The sequence below is a fragment of the Cuculus canorus genome, chromosome 5 (genome assembly GCF_017976375.1).
Source record: "Cuculus canorus isolate bCucCan1 chromosome 5, bCucCan1.pri, whole genome shotgun sequence".
Taxonomy (NCBI): Eukaryota; Metazoa; Chordata; class Aves; order Cuculiformes; family Cuculidae; genus Cuculus; species Cuculus canorus.
Genome location: NC_071405.1, coordinates 1,028,705 through 1,050,730, shown reverse-complemented (window position 1 = coordinate 1,050,730; position 22,026 = coordinate 1,028,705). Strand labels below are relative to the sequence as shown.

The following is a 22,026-nucleotide window of genomic DNA, read 5'->3' as shown; positions in this document are numbered from 1 at the left end:
GAATACGCGTCCCTCCCAGCAAACTGAAGGAGCAGCAGACCTGTGGGAATGAATTGCCCCAGCCTGTTTGTTATCCCCCCTCCTACCCAGTGACCTTGTGCTCAAGAAACATTTACTTCAAATCCGCAGCAACGTGCTGCCCTTTCCGCTTCATCCCTGTGCAACGCGGGTAGTTAACCTCGTGTCCCAGGAGAGGGGCGGAGGACACAACTTGCACCAGCGCTGCTAACGCTCTTATACCGGTGCTTTATAGCAGCCGGGGATGGTGCCCGTCCTCCTGGCGAGGAGCTGGGCTGTGCGCATGCGTTGCTGAGTCCTCCTATAGTCTGAACACAGAGGGGTTGGACTGAGGGAACCCAAGAGAGCTCAGAGTGCTGAATTCCTTGCTTTTATTACAAAACTGAGAATGATCACTTTGATCAAAATGAAAAAAAGTTTGCTCACAATGTGTACATGAAAAACTCTAAATACAAAATTCATCTCAAACACAGTTTGTGCTCTTTAAAAAAGAATGCAACATCGCTTTGCACCGCATTTGAATTTTTTTGAGCCCCACGTAGGATAGAAAAGACAGAGCGGCTGCCGGCATCGTCCGCAGAGCTTCAATGGTAACAACACAGACAAAGCCAGCTGGGATTTGCTCCCTAGGGCATGGAAAGAGCTCATGGTCAAAGCAGGTTTCAGTTGGAGAGCGGAGCGGGAGGGCACAGCCTTGCTCCAGCGCTGGCGGCCGTCCCGACCGGCTCGGGTCCCGCAGCAGCCGTGGTGGCCAGAGCCGGGCAGAACGGCTTTGAGGGTAAAAGCCAAACACCCCCAAACCTAGAGCTTAACTGATTTACCTATGGAATCATTGTGAGACTGAAAGGAATTCCATAAATTAGTGCAGGGAATTAAAACCAATGGCATTTACGGTAACCTAGGATTGCAGAGATACCCAGGATCGGGTACCGGCACACGCGTCTCGCTTCACACCCCTGTGAACATCAGCTCGTTCCACATGCAGAAGAGCAAAGAGCAGGTTTACAACAGTTCCTTCACATCCCTAACTTAGAAAAATAGAATCTTTTTATTCCATCTCTGTTGAAACTGCAGCACGGCGAACTCCACACGCTCACTGGATCAAGTGGGATGGTAATACTGTCCGTAATTCCAGGCGTTCTGGTAATTGTACTGGGAAAAAACCACAAGGGGATAACCTGAGTCAGGCGCAGCGGAGCATCCCTGGTGACATCATTGGAGGCCGCTCACCCGTCTGTAACCGCAGCGTCTCGGGGCAGAGGCCGGCGCGGCTGCACCCGTCTCACACCGTACCGGACAGGCTGTGGCCCTGGGAGGCCCCGCACCCAGCAGGGAGCTCTGCGCGGCACAAAGCCTGGCGCAGTGGGGTGTTCGCAGTGCCAGGCCAGGAACAGCCCCTGGCAGCCGGCCTGGTTCCGGCCTGGTTCCAGGGCTGAACTGGAACAGGGTGGGATTTGCAACAGGGGTGGCAGGGCTGGTACTGGTGCCCACCGTGGTTTCAGTCCCTTAAAGAAGGTGCACGTGCTGAGCCTTCCAATATGGGGCAGGGACAGGCTGGGGCTTCACTCTTGTGCTCAGACCCCGCCTTGTTGCCTGCGCTGTGGCTCCTCGTCCCTTCCCTTTCAGAATCCATGCGGGAGGAGAGAGGGAGGGAGCAGAAGGCAACAACGGAAGCGCACACCCACCTGGTACCAGGCGTTGTAGTTGTATGCTGCCTGGTTGACCTGCATGTCTCCATCCATCATCTGTGCTGACACCATGGTCGGGTCATCCGTCAGCATCTTCTTCTCATCCGGCTCCTCCAATCTGCAGGGTTAACACATGCTGGTAAACGGTATCTCAGGTTGAATTCTGAGCACGTCCTCCCATGAGGAATATTGTATCCGGTAAGGGGAGGGAATGTTTTCAGGCTTGGGGCCCTGTCCACACAGGGGAACCAAACTAGACTGAGAGACAAAGAGGGCTGCAGAACAGCAGCCCGGGCTTCAAACTGCTGTGGTGCTCCCACTGAGAGAGCAAAAACAGCCTCTCTGCTCAGACAACAAGTTACTAAGTTACTTTTACCAGTGCTGTTCAGCTCCTCTGTGAAAGGGAACCAAAAATGTTATTTTCTACTAATTCTGTTTCCAATTGTTGTAGCCAACAGGGCAGCCCTGCTCAGTACAGGCTTCAAGGTATTAAAGCTGAACAAGATATTTTTATGTATTCATAGACTAAATACAGCCCCAGATGGTTCTCTGAGCGGCTGTCAAAGTGTCTGTGATGGCTCTGCCACGCCGTGCGTGCTCCAGCCACCCCGCAGCCCGTGAGCAGCCTCCTACCCGTTCTCCGCTCTCCTCTTCAGCGACTCCTGCTCCTTCAGAAGCGCTTCGTGTTCGTCGTAGGCATCCAACAGCCTGAGGGTCACAAAAGTAACACAGCTTTCCTCACCGCTTTCATGTAAATGTTTTAAAGACACAAGCAACGGTCATAAAGTCCCAACTTCAAACCGTAACAACACAAACCCACTCTAAATCAAACTCAATCAGAAACAGCTGGTAATGACTGATCAACCATGGAGATGGGAAAGCCAAAAACTTAATTGTAAGGCGGATTCCACAGCGCACAGCGAGAGGCTTTCTGTTATCTCAGAAATTCCCAGCTTCCTCAACCTCTCCCACACTTTGTGCTGTCCATTTGTACGGTTCCTATGCAAAGATGTGTTCTAATACTTGTTGGTGATGCAGCTGCTGCATTCCCACAGCTGATGCCATCGCATCCCTGGTATTTGGGGACCGATGGTTCTCTAAATACGGGAAGCAAGTATTATACTTTGGAACTGTAATACTTACGTATTACTGCTGCTCTGTCAGTATTACTGTCAGTGAAAGAATTCCCTATTCCCTATCGTGTTCTGTGCTCCAGTATTATTTGGGAACCAGAAACTTCATTTTCTTTGGTCTGTGGTCCCAAACTCGTAATGTACAGCAGCCCTGCAAGTTAACAGGGCCACAGGCAGCAGAAAGGGAGGCCGCTCAGTGTTCAAAACAGGCAGAAACACCTCCTGGCTACTCCTTCCAAGCTGCAAACCGCAAATAAAAACAGGTGCTTGGATCACAGCAGAGAACTAAGAGGAAAAACATCTATCTGGTATTTAATTAAGAAGCTGCACTCCTGGTATCTGCTCCTCCCATGCAAGCACAGCGCTGGGAATGCTTCTGACAGAGAAGAAGCAGATCAGCGCAGCTCTGGGGCCTCAGGCAGCAGCTCCCGGAGCACCAAGTATCTGCTTACCCCTCTGTCCCAAGGCACTTTGCCTTCTCTCAGAGGAGCATCCTCCTCTCCAAACTCGACAGGAGAAAACCACAGGATGAAAGAAGTTACAGGCGGCACAATCTTCCTCTGAGGTGTTAAGTACTTCAGAAATAAAGGGGATATATCTTTTGGAAAGGTATTCTTGTTTAAAAACAGGGATTTGGTTTAGAAAAATAGCAAGCCCTCAACAGAGAGCTGACGGCACAGGAACCAGTTTGGCGGATGCCACTGACCCTTCCCTGCCACCTCTAGCACTCTTTTGGGACCCTAGTTTGCCCACTGTGCAGTTTACATCTTACTTGTTCACATCAGAACCAAAATCTTCAAGAAATTCCACTTTTCGCTGAGAAAACGTAATCCTCATTTTCATAGACAACGCGCCATTGACGGCTTTATCAAAACAGCTCAAGATGTTCTCTTCGTTCTGCTTGAGATCCCCGCTGTACTCCATTTCCAGCAAGTTGAGGTACAGCTTTGTGTTTTCCTGTGCAAAAGATACGTTAGAAGCTGTACACCTCTCATGGCAGGCATTTAACGACTGTGCATCTACCAGAACGCTTATGTCATAAATATACACTACAATACTCAATAAAACATCGTCTGCGCGTATGGGTCATCTTTGACCCGGTCTGTTTCACAGATGAGAAGGATCTAGCACTCCAAGAACAGATGCAAAACCCCTGCTAACAGCAAGCTCGGAGTATTTGAAGTGCCCAGGGTTTCTGTGGTTACACAGCACGACCCGCGGGTACTGCCTACAGTGAACCGGGTTTGTTCACCCCGAGATGCGGACATGCCTATTTAGGATGTGAACAATCCTATTTCGGATTCTAAAAAGGAAAAACAAAGGCATGAAGCACACTGTGCTGCTCCTGAAAAACGTTTGCACGCTTCCAGACCGGCAAGCTGCAAATACGGCAACGTCAGTTTAGAGGGACTGGTGTCTCCAGGCGGTAATGGAACATTACCTACAGCTACTGTTTTCTGTCATCATTGTCGCCGCGTTTAAAAGCAACGGTTCAGAAAAGCACCGGGATCGTTTTGAATACAGCAAAGAGAACACATACTTTGTCGATCTCTATGGCTTCTGACAGCACTTTTCTTGCCTTTGGCAGGTTTTTCTGTACTTTGAAGAGGTGCCGAGCTAACTTGATGGCGTAGAATGATGCTTCGCTAATAGATTTGGCGTTCCTAACAGCATCTTCGAGCAAGTGCTCGGCTTCTTCCATGTTGCCATGTCTGCGCTCTAAGCTCACTCTCCGCAAGCGAATCATCGCTAGCCCTAGAATACACTCTTCAAATGTTTTCAAGATTCTTCTTGCTTCATCGATGTTGCCTAAAACACCGGTGAAGATGCTTTAAAACATGAGCCATCCGACAGTCTCCTCACACCAGCACCCCTCCCAGGAAAAAGGCAGGCGGCTCTTACCCTGCTGCTCCTCAAAGGCAGCCCACAGCATGTGAACCATTGGTTTCTTAGGGAGGTGTATTGTGCAAGCCCTGCTGTAGACGTGCCTCACGCCTTCAATACTATGATTCTCCATGTATTTGGCATACTATAGTTGAAAACAGAGCAGAGGTGGGAGAGTTTAAAGCTTGTATTTGCCTTTAAAAACATGACAGAACGATAAAATTCTTTTGTTTAAACCCATTCAGCACCTTTATGGAACCACTAGACTAGTTTCTGTAAGGAAGGACGTAGAGAGGCAACGAGGGTGGCATATGCAGCAGTCAAATCTGGTTGCAAGCAGACCATCTCCTAATGCAACAGATATAGTCATACATGAACAACGTTCCACAAGGTACAAAAGGTTAGTCACGAGGTCAAGGTGTGCGGTCTGCAGGAGGTGGGTGCCGAGCCCCGTCCCTTACCTTGATCCAGAAGTCCTCATAGAGGGCACAGGAAATAACACATCTTTCAAAGAGGACCACAACACGCTCGTGAGTGCCATTTTCTATCTCAAAATCTAAGTACTCTTTCCAGTTTTTCAGCTGAATTTTCTCCAGGGGTTTTACGTGGAAGTACGGCCTCTTTATCTGCAAGAACACACCATCAAGTCGCTTAACAGCCCCAAACACCAGAGAGGACTCCAGAAATGCCAGTTAATTCACCCAGAATGGTACCTCACTATCTGTCCAAATACGCCTGCCGGGTTCGCCGAGTACTGGTCAGACGCTCTAAGGTCAGTAACAGTGTTTATGGAAGCCGAGACACAGCTCAGTGCACTTACTGCCTCGCACACCTACAGTCACCACAGAACAGTGACACCAAGAACAACAGCGGGTGCTGCCCACCTGCACACACGTCCCTGTGGCACCGACTGCTGGGCCAGCGTCTGACCTATGAGTTATGCTACCAAAGGAAAGCAGAGCACCGACTGGAACTTCACGTTGAACATTCACATTGAGCCCATTATCCCCCACGCAGGTGAGACCCCACATTTATGAACGGTTACAAGAGGAGGCTCAGCACAGAATGTAAACATCACTTTGAACCAACCACAGTGAAGCATCTTTGGCTTTTTCGCTCTCTTATCTTTAACTGTACCTGATCATTTCTCTCCTGAACTGCAGTTCCATCTCAGACACAAACAGATACAAATGGATAAAGAACACACAATAATTCAGCAGCAACACTCAATCCTTCAAGGCCACCTGCAACGTAAAGCCAACGACTCCCTTCGTGCTCCTCGCTGAGCTCTGCTGTGGAGCCCAGCGCTCTCAAACACACGAGTGCACAGTTCCTGCTAAACACAGTAACACAGGCCTGCGCAGTCTCCTTCCCTCTGGTGGCACCTGCTGCCCACCCACCTGATTTCTGTCCCTTACAAAGAAACGTTGAATTTCCTCTTTCAGACTCCTCAGAGAGCCAACATATCAACAGAGCAGGAATATTCCTGGTAGAAGTAGTATTGATTCTGCCCAGCGCAGGAGCAGACACCCCATCTCTCACCCCGTCCCCAGCTGCAGTGTTCCCAAGTTTCCATAACCCAGAGTGTAAGGTTTCCCAAGCCAAGACCACCGGCACTCCCAGAGCCGTTCTGCAGAGCCGTCAGTGTGTCTCAGCCTCCCCAGCTCCAGGGACGGCTTTGAGTACTCCCCTCCCTGTGGTGGCACCGGCAACCAGTGCCCGTGACTGGTGGGGTTGGCGGCAGCACGGCAGGCTGCCGGGACGCAGGGGAACCTGCGGCAGCACCGCAGGCTGTGCCCGCACCCAGAGCTGAGCTCCTTTGCCTTATCCAGCCGACCCTCACCACGTGCGGTAAGCATCCTGACAGTTCTAACACCACAGAATGCACTACGGAGCCTCTGCACTAAACAGCCAGGACAGGCTTTCAATGTACTTTTTAAAAAGAAAGTTCATATGAAACAAGAACCGTGCCAGGCAATATAGTATTTGTTTTTTCAAAAGTAACCAAACTTCATTCTACAAAGAAAAAGCTCTGTACTTGCAGCAATCAAGTATCAGTTTGATCGATTACTTTTGATGCATCTTACACAGGAGCTGGCTGTTGGGGTGGCTGCTTGGGGAAAACAGGAATTCATCTCAGGTGTAGGAGTGTAAGGTAAAATACAAAGCCACACAAATGCCACTCTCCTTCTGGGACAGCTTACCCCGTTCAACAGGAATTACCTTCGTCCCCTTGGTGTTTTGCAGCACCCCAGACGCACGAGGCGCCACGAACGTACCTAGCATTTCACGCAGGTATATTTAAAGACAGCTTAGTAAACAACACTCCATCCCACCTCTCCCAAGAAAGAGTTTTAAATGACCAGATGATGGAGCTGACCGCACAAGTTGCCTTGTCACAAGAAAAAAAGCAGAGGACTGAAACTTCATCTTTGTTCAAAGCCCACGACAGTTTTAACGGAAGCAAAAACTGTTCCTCAAAATTCCCAGCTACCAGTCTTAACACTCCTGCACGTGCTGCCTTATGTAGCAAAGCCAAACTTACCGCTTCTTCAAACGTCCACCTCTTACTGACTTCGTGCTCATTGTGGTTAAAGATTTCTTGATGAATCTCAATGATTCTGTGCCTCATGTTCTCTATCTCGGTGACGAGCTAAAACATAATGTTTAGAAATGTAAGACAGGCAGACACCGCAGCACCTCGTGAATGCCCTATGCGATGGCAGCGACACCCACACCTCACATGCATCACAGATGCATTAAAGGTTATCCTCAGCAGCCAGGGAAGGGAGAGGATGCTGCCCACACGACGCCTTGGCCCTCTGCACAACCCCACTGAGCTGGTTTGCTCTCTGCAGGTTTGCCCTTAAGTTAAAGATGTTCGAGATCCCAGGTGTATCCGGATCCCAGTCAAACCTGGCTTCAGTACGCGCCCGCTTTCACAGGGAGCAGCTCCTTTGGAGGCCTCCAGGTCTGCACAGAGCTCTGGACGCTACAAGCCTGCGCAGGGCGCTGCTGGTAGAGAGCCTGCTTAGACCACAGCTCCTCACCTAACTAGAAGAATGAATATTCACTCCTAACGTTCAACCTAATTCACTCTTAAAGCTTCTTTAATGCTTTAACCCCTCTAGCACCCGGAAAGGCACACCCTGTAGAGATAAGCAGTTACCACAGGAGCCAAAGAGCAACGATACACAAGAGAACTATGGGAAGAGCTCAGCTACAGGTGTATGGAATGGTCTGCCAATAAACTCGCCTTTCTACCCCAGAGCACAGCAAGAAACGTCAACGAGCATCCTTTGCCTACACACCTTGGCAGGGTCAGTTATATCTTCGGTGCCGGAGGGCAGGTCGTCTCCCGGCTGCATGTCCTCCCCGCTATGGCCGTTCACGGACGCCAGCTCTCTGCGCAGCTGAACGAACTGCTCGGTAGTCAGGAAGTCGCGAGGCAAGTTGTTCTGTATGTGTTCTTTAAACCTAACAACACGCAGCAACAAGGCAACACGAACTCCATGGATGTCATTGCAATACTCCTCACGACAATAAACTCTAGAGGGCTCCGCATTACTTTATTGATCAAGAGCGACAGTGGGACCGCGGCTTCTGCCCACACACGGACAAAACACCACTGTGCTGCCTGTGGGACCATGACAGCTTCACGTTCCAAAGGGAAACGCAAGGGTGATGAACTGCAGTGGCAAAGGCAGATCGCTTGCCGTGCAAAACTGATGGCAAAGGGCAGGATTACTTTTAGAGGAAGATATTTTATTTCTAAAGCTAGAAGACCAGTAGGAATTACGGGGAATGCTGGTGGATGACTTAACTAAGGTTCCTCCTTCCCTCTCCATTATAATGCACAATTCTATTAACTAAAGCTTAACTGAAGGCTTCTCTTTAACCAATTCGATCAGCATCTCACTACACGTGAGTATCACTAGAGGAATTAAAGCTCAGAACTGCTCGTTCCGATTTCTCAAAGACATCGTCTCTTCTCCCTCGCAACTCCAAGGCTCTCCTCTATTCCACAAAATCTGAAATTCTATTCCACAGAATCTGTGAATCTAAACTCAAACCCCTGAATCGTGCATCCATACCTTGAAACAATCCAACCATACGAGTACATAAATAAGTATGTATATAACACTCAAGAAACATTTCAAGCTCTTGTTCCAGAGTTTTCGCCCTTACAGAAGCAGGTGAGCGCATACTTAAGAAATCCACAGCATTAACCACATCACTGTTGTCTCGTTACCTCTGGAAGTGATGACTGTAGAGTTGTGTTGGAATTCCGAGGATGCGGTCATAGATGGATGTAACTTCCCTCAGGTTGCCCTGTTCATTTTCCCAGTTTATATACATTTCCCACAGCCTGTCAGAACGGAAATCCGTCCCAGCAGCCAAGACTGCATGCTCATAGGCTCTGAAAAATGAAATGACGCTAAGGTTGTTTCTGGACACAGTGACAGAACGGGGAAGAACAGTTCTGGCTGTTCATTAAAGATGGTAAGCATCATCATTTACTTGCAGCCACACATCACTTAAATTCTTCAAAGTATGTCCTAGGTACCCATAGCAAGATCTCTAGGAATTCAAGAGGTTCGTGCTTACTTTTTTCCACTCCAGCACTACCCCAACAGAATAAAGGCAGGAGAAAAAGCCTCTTGCAGGAATGAAAGATATGAGAAAAATACTGGAGCCGAGGGGTTCTGGGAGCGGCTGAGGAACCTGGGGCGGTTTAGCCTGGAGAAGAGGAGGCTGAGGGGAGACCTCACTGCTGTCTGCAGCTCTTGGAAACGAGGTTGTGGGTGCTGGGCTCTTCCCAAGTAACAAGATGGAGTTCCTGTCCCTGGAGGGATTTAAAAGCCACATGGATGTGGTGCTAAGGGACATGGTTAGTGGTGAACCTGGCAGTGTTGGGTTCATGGTTGGACTCGATGACCTTAAAAGTCTTTTCCAACCTAAATGATTTGGTATTTCTACCACTTCTTTCTTGTAAGGATCCTGACCCCACTGCTCTGGCAGTGTAACACAGAAGCTGTACATCCACCGTGCTGGTAGGAGCTGCTGCAGTTAAGTGAGATTAAGGTTTGAGGTCAAACTCTGCCCAACCTCCCATTCTAACCAGGACACTGCCAGCACAGAGGAGGACAGACACATTTCAGCCACACCTCCAAGGAGCTGAAGTCCCAAAAATTCCATGGGGAAACTGTTCCGGTGCTATATTATGTATTTCCTAATGTCCTGTCGGAAGCTCTCAAGCCTCCACCTTTGACCCTTGTACCACACGGTACTGTCTGCCCCTACTTATGGAATCTGGCTCCAAGAAGTTCTTGGAGTAACTGTGAGCTGCTGTTATCTCATCCCTCAGCTTAAACACATTGAGCTGCTCATGCTGCTACGTGAGTGCACGTAGGGGCTGCCTCCGTCACTCTGTCCGCTGCCCACTTACCCGCGGATGGTACTGTTGGTTTCGGGATCAGCAGGGTCCAGTGTCTCCTTTAGGAAGTTTATATAATGTATCCAAAGATCAACACTAAGAGGAATTGCCTGAAGCCCTCTGCGATAAACCTAAGAAGAGAACATGGACTGTACTTCACATACTTAACGGCGTCCTAATAGAGAGGCAACACTGTGTTGTCCGGTGAACCTTAGAAATACTAATTACTGGAATTTTGTTTAAATAATCTACCATTACCATTTGGGTGGAGGTTGGATAGAACATGGCAATGTTCTGATCTCCACGTGCAGAGTCTTGATCTTCAAAGCGCAGCGGTCCCTGCATTCTGACCAGGTTGTGTGGGCAGGCTTTGGGGTACAGACCATAGGGCACAGACCCATTAGAGCATCATTGACAGCGTCTGACCAAAAATGCAATAAGATGGAGCAATTGTGACCAGCAAACCAACTATATTGTTTTGAAAACGAGTAATAAACGTAAGCGACAGAAAAGCCCTGCCCCTACTTGTTAAGCTGCAGTGTAATACAGAGGCTTGCACTGCAAAGCTTGACAAACTGTAGAGGTTTAACGCACCTGCCAACAAAGAGAAAAAACATTAGCTACAAATGCCACAGCGGTGACAAGTGCAAACAAAACCCCTACAAACCTGGCTGCGGAGGGCAGGCACTGGCAGCCAAGCGACTGGCGGCAGGTTAGTCATTACGTGGCCAACACGGCCAACGGCAACTGCTGCGCCAGCTACCTACATACCTCGTCCGACTGCTTAACGTTGTCGTGTCGCTTTTCGAGGTCGGCGTACTTTTTCCAGTACCCGTAGCAATATGGATAATGCGTGAAAAACCTGTCAAATGCTTTCCTGGCAGCTGGTAAGTGGTTCTGCAAGAAACACACAACAGAAGCCATGAATCCTTTGCTTAAGTACCTTCCCGTTACTTCAGAAACAACTACTGTCTAAACATTGTCTTCAAAATGACTGTTTTTATTTTGTGATGACACTGGCAAGGGCAACTGTCTCAGAACAGCGTCCACGAAGCCTGATTTGTCATCAAGTAACCGCGACTTGGTTTGGTGCTCCCTGTTTATTTTCGGGAAGGCTAAGGAAGGAGAGGGCGGCACTAACCTCCTGCTCCACGTACTGCAGCAGGTACACCCATCCTGTGAAATCCTGGGGGTTGTCCTCCACTACCTTCCAGAACTTGTCAAAATCCGGAGGGAAGCCAGCCTCAACATCCGATGTCTGCAAACTTTCAATATTTGGAATTTCACTCTCCTGCGTGTTGTCTTCATTCAGGTCAGGGGAACTATCAGGTGATTGTTCCATCTCGGTTACACTCATGATCTCCGTACTGAAGTCCATCTGCTGTTCCTCCGTTGTCATTTCAGCGACATTGTCTGCGCTGTCGTTGCTCACAGTTGGCTTCTCCTCCTCCGTGTTATCTGTGTTCTCCATGGCTGAGGTCCCCGCTGGTTTGTGGTACGCGACCCTGCAGAAATAAAAAGATTCAGTATTCACACAGGGAAGGCTCAAGCAGAACCTGGGTGTGAATTGTCAGCTAAGAGTCTCCCAAGTGCTTCAGGCATCATACATTTCACCACAAATGCTCAGCAACTGGACCAGCTTCACACACAAGCCTCATTCACAATTGAAAGAATGTTAATAGCACTCATACATTTCAACATCTGCACATATAAATCACTGGTTACTCTAAAAAAACAATCACAATTTGAGATTGAGGTGAACCACAACAGTTTTCCTGTCTGAGTCTGGTAGAAGTGAATTCCAAATAAAGAATTATGTCCAAACATATTGAGATCTCCTCTGCAGCACAAATCATCAGCTGCTTTGCACAATAATCTACGTTAAACATACCCTCCACGCCTTGCTGGGCTGGCTCAGGCAATGACTGTGCAGAGAGCCACCACATTAATGATGCCCACACAAAGGAATCAGCACCACGGGGCCACCACAATCCTTCAAGGCCAGCCCTGTCCACGTGGGCCCTCGCTCTCACACACAAGGTGCCAGGGGTTCCTCCTGCCCCTCAGGACAGACTCCAGCTGCCTCCCACTCTTCATTTGATCTCCCTGCCAGCCCAGCCCAGCCTGGCTGCGTCCTGTCCAACCCTCCCAGCCCACGCTGGGCTCCCATCTTGGCCAGCACCACCTGCAGCCGGGCCCAGGGTGCCCAGCGGAGCCCTCGCCGCTCAGCCAGGTCCCAGTGACTAACGGAGCCCAGGCAGTGCTGCACCTGCACAGAACACAGCAGCTCCTCACTCCGCGGCTATTACAGATGAAAAACAGTGAGACCACCAGCCCCACAGACCCCACAGGAGCTGCCACTCCCATTCCCCTTCAGTTCTCCTCAAGTATGTTTTGCTTTTAAAAAAGTCCACACCCCACTTCCTATCTCCGGAATTCTTTCCAGCTGAAAGCTCGCAAAGAGAACAAACAGACTGTTTGCTTTCGCTTCAACACACACATCGATAAGCCAGTAGCTGGGAAAGGTTCCAAATGGAAAGGAGAAATACCCACACCTCATCTTCTGCATGTCCAACGCACCAGGCACCAGCTCGGGTCCTCCCAGAGCTCACCAAGCCAAGGCACCGTGCCAGTGCTAAAAGTTCCACAGTGACTGCTCTACAAGCTCTCCAATTACTGCTTTTTAAGAGTAATTATTCCTGTTCTCCATTGTACACATCACCTGGCACCCACATAAATACAATCGCTTTTCTTTCAGGCTCACAATCTTCTCACTCTATGGGGTAACTGCTCAGGAAAACAAGTAGCTTGTCCTGCTTGCGAGTCACAGGAACACGACACGACTGCACAGAGCACGACAACGCTTCTGTTCCACAGGACACGAGGATGCGTGAACCACACATGCAGTTTGTTTCACCAACAACTAGAGACAGGAGGATTCCATCGCTCCAGTCCTCTCTCCTGAGATGCCCCTGGAGCCCTGTGTCCAGTTCTGGAGTCCCCACCATAAGGAAATGGAATTGTGGAACGTGTCCAGAGGAGGCCACAGAGACAATGCGAGGGCTGGAGCCCCTCTGCTGTCAGGCCAGAGTGAGAGTTGGGGTCGTTCGCCCTGGAGAAGAGAAGGCTTTAAGGAGCCCTTAGAGCAGCCTCCAGTGCTGAAAGGAGCTGCAGGAAAGCTGGGGAGGGGCTCTGGATCAAGGAGGGCAGAGACAGGATGAGGGGAACGGTTTCCAGCCGAAAGAGGGGAGCTTGAGATAAGATCTAGAAATGTTTTACTGTGAGGGTGGGAAGGCCCTGGCCCAGGGTGTCCAGAGCAGTGGTGCTGCCGCATCCCTGGAGGGGTTCCAGGCCAGGTTGGATGGGGCTGGAGCCGCTGATCCAGCGGGGGGTGTCCCTGCCCGTGGCAGGAGTGGCTCCGGATGGGTTCAATCCCCCCCCGTACCTGCAGCCCGCGCCGCGCTCACTCCCCGCTCCGCGCCCGACGCGGCCTCCGGAAGCGCGCGCTGCACATGCGCAGAGTGCGGCCCCGCCCCGCGCATGCGCAGAGAGACGCGCGTCTCCCCAGCCAGCGCATGCGCAGAAAGCGCAGCCCGCGCTCGCAGCGCCCCCGCACCGGGGAGGCGGTGCTGGGGCAGAGCCGGGGGGGGCGAGGGGCGGTGTCCTGCCACCCTCCCCTGTCCCTTTCCCTCCCACTATTCCCCCTTCCCTTCTGCCTTCCCCCCTTCCCTCTCCTCTCCCTTCCTTACCCTCTCTCTTCTCCCCTTCACTCTCCATTCCCCCTTCCCTTCTGCCTTCCCCCCTTTTCCCCATTCTCTTCCCTCTTCCCTTCCCCACACCCTGTTCCTCCCCTCTCCCTCCCCGGCACGCTGTGGCAGCCGTGCATTCCCTCAGCCCTCACACAACACCGCACAGCCGTGTGGGCTACAAAAATACATATATTTCACCTCCAGGGGTTTCCTCCTCTTATCAAACACAAAGCTTAGTGTTAAACCGCAACCGAGCGCAACCGTGCGACAGTCGTGTTTATTTGTTCGCAGGTGGACGCCACTGCTCCCAACAGGCTGCTGGGCTGGAAGAAATGGGCTGGAGAGCCGGAGCGCCTTCCCCTCTGTGGCACTGGGAGGGAGCAGCCGCAGGGCACTCCAGGCTCTCCCACAGCCGCTCTTCCACACAGGATACACAGCCGCTGTAAGCCAGCAACGCGGCCATGGTCCCAGGTGAACAGCTGTCAGTTTGTCCCAGGCAGCCAACGCTCTCTGTGTGCCTCCACATAAGCAGCCGTCTGTCTGTCCGTCCGAGGCAGCCGGCTGACCGAGTGTCCCGCCCACAGGCAGGGACAGTTATTTTAGGCCGCCAACTCCAGAAACTCTTCCAAACTCTTCTTGATGTGCGGTGGCTGAGCAGCCGCATGCGTTAACAGACTTTGACCCATCTGTGCAAAAAGAGCTTTGGACAACTTGGTGGTGGCCGCCCGGATGTTCCCTCCGGCACCAGGTAAGGAGCCGCTGTTAGTCATGTTTCCCAGGAGGTGCCAAAGGACAGTGAGAACTTTCTGCTCCACAGCAGTAGGCTTCCGTGGGTACAGCTCCGTAACGAGATCTGCCAGAGAGACAACAGCTCATCAAGCAGTTTTGAAATTACAATTCAGAGCGATCACCTGATTCGAGAGCTGTTTGAGAGCACCTGGGATTCCAGAATCCCATCCAGTACCCCCCTGCCATGGGCAGGGACACCTCCCACTGGATCAGGGGCTCCAAGCCCCATCCAACCTGGCCTGGAACCCATCCAGGGATGGGGCAGCCCCCACTGCTCTGGGCACCCTGGGCCAGGGCCTCCCCACCCTCAGCGTGAAGAACTGCTTCCTAATTTCTAATATAGATCTTCTCCCTTCCAATTTAAAGCCATTCCCCCTTGTCCTATCACTCCATGCCCTGGGAAAAAGCCCCTCCCCAGCTTTCCTGGAGCCCCTTTCAGCACTGGAAGCTGCGCTAAGGTCTCCCCAGAGCCTTCTCTTTTCCAGGATGAAAAACCCCAACTCTCTCAGCCTGTGCTCACAGCAGAGGTGCTCCAGCACTTGGATCATCTCCATGGCCTCCTCTGGACCCATTCCAACAGCTCCATCTCCTTCTTATGTTGGGGATTCCAGAGCTGGACACAGGACTCTAGGTGGGATCTCTCATGAGACCCCAGACTAGAAGAAAAGACTCGCTTTTCTGGCTCCTCGATATTAAAACACGTATGTAAATTTCAATTAAAATCTGTCCCAAATTTTTTAACCAACTTTTCCTCTCAGTTTCTGACATCAGTTTTAGAAGAAGACAACGATGAACTCTGCCATCTTTGTGGTGAGTGCAGCTCAGCTCTTGGTAACAGCTCCTGGTGTTGAGTGGTACGGGAGATGAGCTGGCGAGCTGAGCTGCAGCACTCACAGTCCTTCCTGGCAAGAGTATGAGGGAGCGAGTACTGGGAAAGGGAATGATTTAAAGCAAGGAAGCAGGGAAGCCCACGCCCCTCAGCCAGCCCAACGCCTCTGGCCCAGCACAGCAGTGGACACTGGTGATGGGCAGAGGGCGGCACACGTCCCAGTACAGCACCTCCCGCTCTGTCATCGACGGAATGGAACTCACTACAAAGCAAAGCTCATGCTCTCTGGTTCCATATTAACAATATTACAAGCTCAAGGTATTTATACATCATCTTCCATTGACTATACATCTGACTATATAATGATAACATCCTGTTTTGTCAGCAAGAGCTGCCATTTTTGTTAGAAGGAGGTGAAATCTGACAACTGCTGCCTTGTTAATGCCCCCAGGCAGCTGAGACAGAAGGGGAGTTGCCCAACCACCACCATCCTTTGCCTCGTTAGGACAGTGCACACACAAACCCACAGGAGAAGTAAAACATCACGTTACCAGCAAGCTTTTCTGTCATGTCTTGTTTTGCTTTTCCGTTCAGAAACAGGGCTTTTGTGCAAAACGGCTGGAGAAGCAAATAGTTGTCTAGATTCAAAGAACAAAACACATTAAAATCTGTAAACAGAAAATTAAACGCAATACAGAAAAATGTAAATAAGAACCTTATATCAACCTCAACAACCCAAGGAGCTCTACTTAATGACACTAAAGCATTAAAAGATACTCTCAGCAAGCTCTAAATCCTTCTAGAATCCAATAGAAGATTGCATTTCCATTACTGAAAATACCAACATTCTGCTCCAAAGCCAAAGTGGTTGAGGAAGGGAAATTGTTGTGGCTTATGCAAATCAGGAAGAGACCAGTTCCTGGACCTGTTTAAGAGACCGAGCAGCAATCTGACAAGCTGCTGGGTAACGAAGCACAGACTCAAGGAGAAAGGAAGTTCAGGAAGATGAGCATCCCCAAGAATGGAGAGTCCCCAGGCTCCCTGGGCAACCTGTGCCAGTGCTGGCACCCTGACAGCAAAATACACCCACTCTGGACACATTCCAGATGCACCTTCTGGCTGCTCACCAGTCTAGCAGCTGCATTTCTGTCCTGGCAAATGTTGAAATGACTTATACGCTTTAAAAGTGTGTGAATGAAACCAATGATTCATTATACAATGTAATGATCGGATGAAAACTATTGGAAACGGTAACTCTTTAAATTTAAAATCTAACTAATACAATTAAAACTCTTTAAAAAGAGAGTAAATTACCTAAATGTTGACATAGAGCCTGAATAACATTTGTGGCAGCTGCATAAATCCCTGGGTTTTTGGAGTTCAGGTTGTTGTCTACTATGGCAGGAATTAGCATGTTGATCACAGGCGATAAATTGTCTTTCAGCAAGGGAATCATCTTGTGCATCGTCTCCAGAGCAACCTGATTGACTTTACTGTTCGAGTCATGTAAGCGAGGCTTGAAAGCATCAAAGATCTGAAAAAGTATCCAAAGGGCATTCATCGGCGTTAACAATTCATGTCTGAGGTGGGTATTGTGTTTCCTGCTTTATTGTTACACTTTAATTGTCCGTCTTGGTGAAAGACAGCTCTGCCATGCAAATACCCGAGATCTATTTTTGGTGTGTAAAGCACCACCTGATATTTCCATCCTGCGTGTTGTCCAATGGCCCCTCGCCCCCTCTGAGCTGGAGTCGCTCCCACACAAGGCCATGGAGGCAAACGAGCCAGCTGCTACTCTCAGTCTGACTCACATGCCAGCAAGTGTTTTTAGCAAGACCCAGCTCTGTTTAGCAAAAAGGATGTGTTAAAGATTTCAGAAACATCACAGATAAGACACTGCCAAGTTTCCCAGAGTGTTCACAGCCCCACAGCAAACACGCAGTGCTGTCAGAAGACAGGCTTGGGTTTCCTTCCACTGTCTCCACCCTTCGTTTACAACTGCTGGACCTTATCAGTGTTCCTCTCCTACAGAACCTCCTTTCCTATAAGAAAGCACACGGACCTTACATTTATCACCCTAACAGCCTCTCCTCACCCTCTACTGGACAGACAAAGCAGCGGAACTTGCAGCTGCATTTCAGAAGTGTTTTTTCACACCTTGGTTAATCCTGGCTGCTCTTTCTGTTCTCTGTTCCAATAATGTCATATTTTCTCAGCAGTGACATGAAAAACTGCATGCAGGATCCCAGAAATAGCTCAAACCCCACTGCCTCTGGGTGAAAACTTCCAGCTGCTTCCCCTTATTTACTCCCTCCCAGCGTCTGCAGCTTAGGCCTCTCCCTCTTGAGCACACCTGACTTCTTCTTCAACATTCCCTCTTAATCAGATGTTCTTATTGAAAGAGGGAGCCAAGAACTTTATCAGCAAACTTTGTGACACAACTTCAGAGACCTTTGAAACCAAATGTTGTCACATGGTTACCTTCACAAGGTTTGCAACCACAATGCCCTGATTGTTCTCAGTGTCTGATAGCAGCTGCTTAATGCCGGCTATTCGATCACGGAAGTCTTTCGCGTTCAGTAAACCTATCATGTCTTTGACGTATTCTTCACTCTCCAGGGGATTGCGAGGAGCTGTTCTTTTCGTGACTTCACGGCCTTCTGTGGTCTCTCTGTTGGAATGGAAAGAGTTATTTGGTGAGTTATTCAGTGAGCGCATAAGCAAGATGAAACAGGAGTCTTTAATTTCAGCTGTTCTCCTTCTATGTAAATGCAAATATCGGGAGTAAACAGGAAATCTTCTGGTGAAAGTTTCACGTGAAACACAGTGATTTAAACAAAACAATCACTTTAAAAGCAATAGTTGTTCCTGCAGTCTCAGCATCTATTCTTCTCTAAATGCACATATCTCTCTCACACAGCAGGGAGCCCTCAGCTGGGCAGGAGCTGGTGGTTTTTCCGGGGTCTGCGGAAGCACAGCTGGGCTCGTGCCCGGGTAGGTCAGACTGGTTTGGGTTGGAAGGGATCTCAAAGCCCATCCAGTTCCTCCCCTGCCATGGGCAGGGACACCTCCCACTGGATCAGGGGCTCCAAGCCCCATCCAACCTGGCCTGAAACCCCTCCAGGGATGGGGCAGCCACCACTGCTCTGGGCAACCTCGGCCAGGGCCTCCCCACCCTCACAGCAAAATATTTTTTGCCGAAGATCTCATCTCAGTCTCCCCTCTTTCAGCTTCAAACTGTTCCCCCTTGTCCTGTCCCTGCCCTTCCCTGATCCAGAGCCCCTCCCCAGCTTTCCTGGAGCCCCTTTCAGTACTGGAAGCTGCTTTAACGTCTCCCCGGAGACCTTACTCCTTCAGGTACGTTTAATCTTCACAACCCTTCTGTGAACGTCTCCGTAATCTCTCCATGTGGTGAGGCTGTTATCCACGAGGTCAAGTTCCTAACATAGCAAAACACTGAAGATCATTACCTGTCAGTGATATTGAGGGGATCTCTGGAAGTAGATGAAGACCTTGAATGTCCAACGCTACCGGTGTGGGAACGCCTTCCTTTTGCAGAGGGTGTATCCAACAGCATCTCTCCCAGACCCTGCACAAGGGGAAAACCAGGAATTATCAGCGCTGGCACAGCTCTGCACTGCTGCAGACCCTATCAAAGCAACTCTGACAGCCACACAAAGCCTAGCGGGGCAGCACATTGGATCCAGCGCATCTGCAAGGAGCAAAGGCACCTGCAGGGTGGCTCACGTGCGGTACTTTGCCATGCTGTAGTCATTTGATTTACTCATCTCCCTCGGAATGCATGCATCCTACTCACTGTAGGGTCACTCTCCGCACCTCCCTGCCACCAGTGCAATTTCACATTTCTCAGCTGTTAAACAAGAGCTATTCCACCTACCTTTTCGCGCAGATTGCTAACGCATTCCTTCATGTAAGGCAAATCCCTGGTCGGCATGTACTTCTCAAGCGTTTTATCAAAATCCGGGTGAGCCATCAGACTGAAGAGCATCTTTCGACCGTAATACCTGCAGGGCGACAGACCGTGACGCATGCATCACATTTGCTTTGTACTTTGATAATTACAGGTGTGTAACTCCAAAATACAACCGTGCAGGAAGACTGCTGTCTATTTGAGTAACCAGATACCCCTTCCATCCTCCCACAAAGAAACTATGCTCAAAAATTACTATTTAATCAAGAACTAAGGAAATTAACAACAACAGTCTAACATTTCAGCAGTCTTTAAAGAGGATGGTCCAGTCTCTACAGCCAGACACAGTGTGTATCCCCCTCTCCATGGCCTATATCTCAGGCACGTCCAGCATGAGCACATCCTTTGAGCCTCTCTCCTCCAGCCAGCCGGCACGGGCACTGCTGCAGCAGGCATTCAGGTCACTCCCCTCACATGTGCTGCCTTAACAGGTTTGGCAGCGCTAGGGTAGTGGTTGGATTGATCTGAAGGGTCTTTTCCAACATAAAAGTGTCCGCAATTCTACCAACCAAGATTCTACAACCAAGTCCACCATTGACAGGACAAGGAGGAATGATTTTAAACTAAGGGAGAGTAGATTTAGACTGGATATAAGGAAGGAATTTTTTATAATGAGGGTGGTGAGGCCCTGACCCAGGGTGCCCAGGGAAGTAGTGGCAGCTCCATCCTTGGAAACACTCAAGGCCAGGTTGGATGGGGCTCTGAGCAACCTGATTGATTCTCTGATTCCGTTCTCCTCTGTTGCAGAGGAGCACACGCTGAGCTACACAGAGGTTTCAGCCACCCGGAGTGCGCTCACCTGAACTATCAGCCTCACTAACCTCGTTTGCTGTGAGCTGTCCTGGGCAAACCTGGCTATCGCAGGGAAAATCCGATCAGCGACAGCTTTGGGTCCAGACAGAATCCGCTCCGGTCCCATACGTTCAACAATGTCTGAGAGGTGCTGGGCCGTGCACCTCCTCACCGCCGAGTGCAGGTGGCTGAAGAAAACACAGCAGCTTAGTCAAAACGCATCGCAGGAGCTCCACAGCAGCATTTGTGTGCATGACCAAGTACAGCGCACACAGTTTCTGTGTTCATCTTTAGCATGATCTACGAGAACACTGCTGATACGGGGACAGTTATTCTGGCTGTACAGAACAGACATTGTGGAGCAAAGGCCAATCGCTTCATTTAAAAGAATAATGCATTGCATTTCATTTCATTAACGTGAAATCCCAAACTACAAGTACATAGATTGAAAAATTATATCCTTTTCATTTAAGGTCAGTTCCAGCTTCCAACTGCAGCTTTTGGCTTGACAAATCCGGACATTGTCTTCCTTTTAGAATTTAATTTCTAGCTTTCCTTAAAAAAATGCAAAATATTTTGGAAAGCAAACCGTTATGTGTTCTTTCCATCAGCTTTATGAAAGCCCCTATGCTCAGAAACACACCTGGGGGATTTTAGATCGAGTTAAAATTAAAGAAAGCCGTATTCTATGGACTTGTCCAAATCTTGTGAAGTCTATGTTCTACAAAGCAAGCACCGCTGAACACCTGTGCTGGTGGAAATGCAGGAAAGCTGGGATCAGTTTTCAAACTCGTGCAGCAATCTGACCTCCTGCATCAGTTCCGCTGTACCTGCTGACCCCACGTGGGTTCAGAGGACACAGTTCTGCAAATTCAGATTTCCCAATTTATTATTATTGTCTTTGGATTAAAATCCCTGTTTTGAGGACAGTTTCACTGCACGCTAAATGAGGCATCTGGGAAAAACAAGTTTAAAGGAGAGAGCTAAGGAAAAGAACTAACTTGGAGAACCACAGCAGTGCCTGCCCAGCTTTGCAGCTCAACACGAACTCCCAGCGTTCCTCCTGAACGACCGGGTTTCCACCCCATCAAGATTTTCCTTTTCTTTGGCGCCGCAGATTGCCACGGCCTCACTGGAAGCGAAGCCACCAGAGATAGTACTGCACAAAGCAGCTCCTGTTTGCACAAAGACAACTAACTGAGCTCCTCACACTGCTGGGAACACGGCCCCGGCTGCAGGATCTGTGCAGTAGCACGGCAGCTCCCACACTAACCTCCCTGCTCAGGCAGCGTTCTCTCGGCGGCAACAAAGCTGTCCAGTTTAAGACTGGCTTTGGCTCCTGTCGTTTGACCGGACGCTACGGCTGCGTAGCAGCCACGTGGCTTGGAGCCTGGGAGGAGGAACAGTAACTCCCGCTGTGTGTGCCGGTTGGAGAACAGGAACTGGGAGGCCTGAAGTACCCCCTCCATGGAAGCAGGTAAGCCCCCACTCCCTGAAAACGCCTGCTGACGATGCAAAATAGTTGGGATTTTTTTCCTATATGCATGTAAGGCCTTAGAACGAAACACAATCATACAGGTAAGAAACATGATTTTAGAATTTCTGATGTACGGTCACTTTCAGTTTAAGTCATAGACTCGCAGAATGGTTTGGGTTGGACAAGACCTTTAAAGCCCATCCAGTTCCAATCCCCCTGCCATGGGCAGTCCCTGTCCC

The 22,026-nt window shown here is 49.8% G+C and overlaps 2 protein-coding genes, 1 long non-coding RNA gene and 1 other non-coding gene across 7 annotated transcripts in view; 1 reads left to right on the top strand and 3 right to left on the bottom strand.

Moving 5' to 3' along the window:
* Positions 1–372: 372 nt before the first annotated feature.
* On the bottom strand, positions 373–13,686 carry PRPF39 (pre-mRNA processing factor 39). Of its 4 annotated transcripts, none has more exons than XM_054068187.1 (14): positions 13,606–13,686; positions 11,302–11,665; positions 10,932–11,057; positions 10,173–10,291; positions 8,976–9,143; positions 8,035–8,200; positions 7,269–7,376; positions 5,185–5,349; positions 4,742–4,868; positions 4,380–4,648; positions 3,612–3,796; positions 2,340–2,414; positions 1,704–1,824; positions 373–1,170 (listed from the first exon to the last, which is right to left on the bottom strand). In XM_054068187.1, exons 2-14 carry the CDS (start codon positions 11,629–11,631, stop codon positions 1,120–1,122), a joined length of 2,010 nt encoding a protein of 669 aa, XP_053924162.1. In that variant the 5' UTR covers positions 11,632–11,665; positions 13,606–13,686; the 3' UTR covers positions 373–1,119. The 4 variants fall into 4 exon arrangements, with proteins under 4 accessions (XP_053924162.1, XP_053924164.1, XP_053924163.1 ...); XM_054068189.1 differs by lacking the exon at positions 13,606–13,686 and adding an exon at positions 10,419–10,581 and having other exon boundaries at positions 10,686–11,057; positions 11,302–11,324; XM_054068188.1 differs by lacking the exon at positions 13,606–13,686 and having other exon boundaries at positions 10,419–11,057; positions 11,302–11,324.
* On the bottom strand, positions 4,228–4,314 carry LOC128852441 (small nucleolar RNA SNORD127). Its single transcript, XR_008450282.1, has one exon. It is a non-coding gene; the product is annotated as a small nucleolar RNA SNORD127 (small nucleolar RNA).
* Positions 13,687–14,061: 375 nt separating the features above from the next.
* TOGARAM1 (TOG array regulator of axonemal microtubules 1) overlaps positions 14,062–22,026 on the bottom strand; it is a 32,621-nt gene continuing 24,656 nt past the window's right edge. The window contains exons 15-21 of the mRNA XM_054068186.1: positions 20,340–20,498; positions 19,426–19,552; positions 18,998–19,116; positions 18,009–18,198; positions 16,842–17,061; positions 16,079–16,165; positions 14,062–14,762 (exon numbers count right to left, since the gene is read on the bottom strand). Coding sequence (XP_053924161.1) covers positions 14,509–14,762; positions 16,079–16,165; positions 16,842–17,061; positions 18,009–18,198; positions 18,998–19,116; positions 19,426–19,552; positions 20,340–20,498 — 1,156 coding nt within the window. The 3' untranslated portion in view covers positions 14,062–14,508. The remainder of the gene's footprint in view (positions 14,763–16,078; positions 16,166–16,841; positions 17,062–18,008; positions 18,199–18,997; positions 19,117–19,425; positions 19,553–20,339; positions 20,499–22,026) is intronic.
* Positions 18,145–20,399, top strand: LOC128852314 (uncharacterized). The gene is made up of 3 exons (XR_008450063.1): positions 18,145–18,223; positions 18,448–18,521; positions 20,266–20,399. It is a non-coding gene; the product is annotated as an uncharacterized LOC128852314 (long non-coding RNA).

Bases quoted from the DNA above. Each gene is read 5' to 3' on its own strand.
- PRPF39 (XM_054068187.1), bottom strand. From the start codon at position 11,631: ATGGAGAACACAGATAACACGGAGGAGGAGAAGCCAACTGTGAGCAAC. The intron at 3,797-4,379 runs GTATGTGTTCTC...TCTTTTGCACAG, and splicing joins AAGCCATAGAGATCGACAAA to GAAAACACAAAGCTGTACCT. The intron at 2,415-3,611 runs GTAAGATGTAAA...TGTGACCCTCAG, and splicing joins TTTGGTTCTGATGTGAACAA to GCTGTTGGATGCCTACGACG.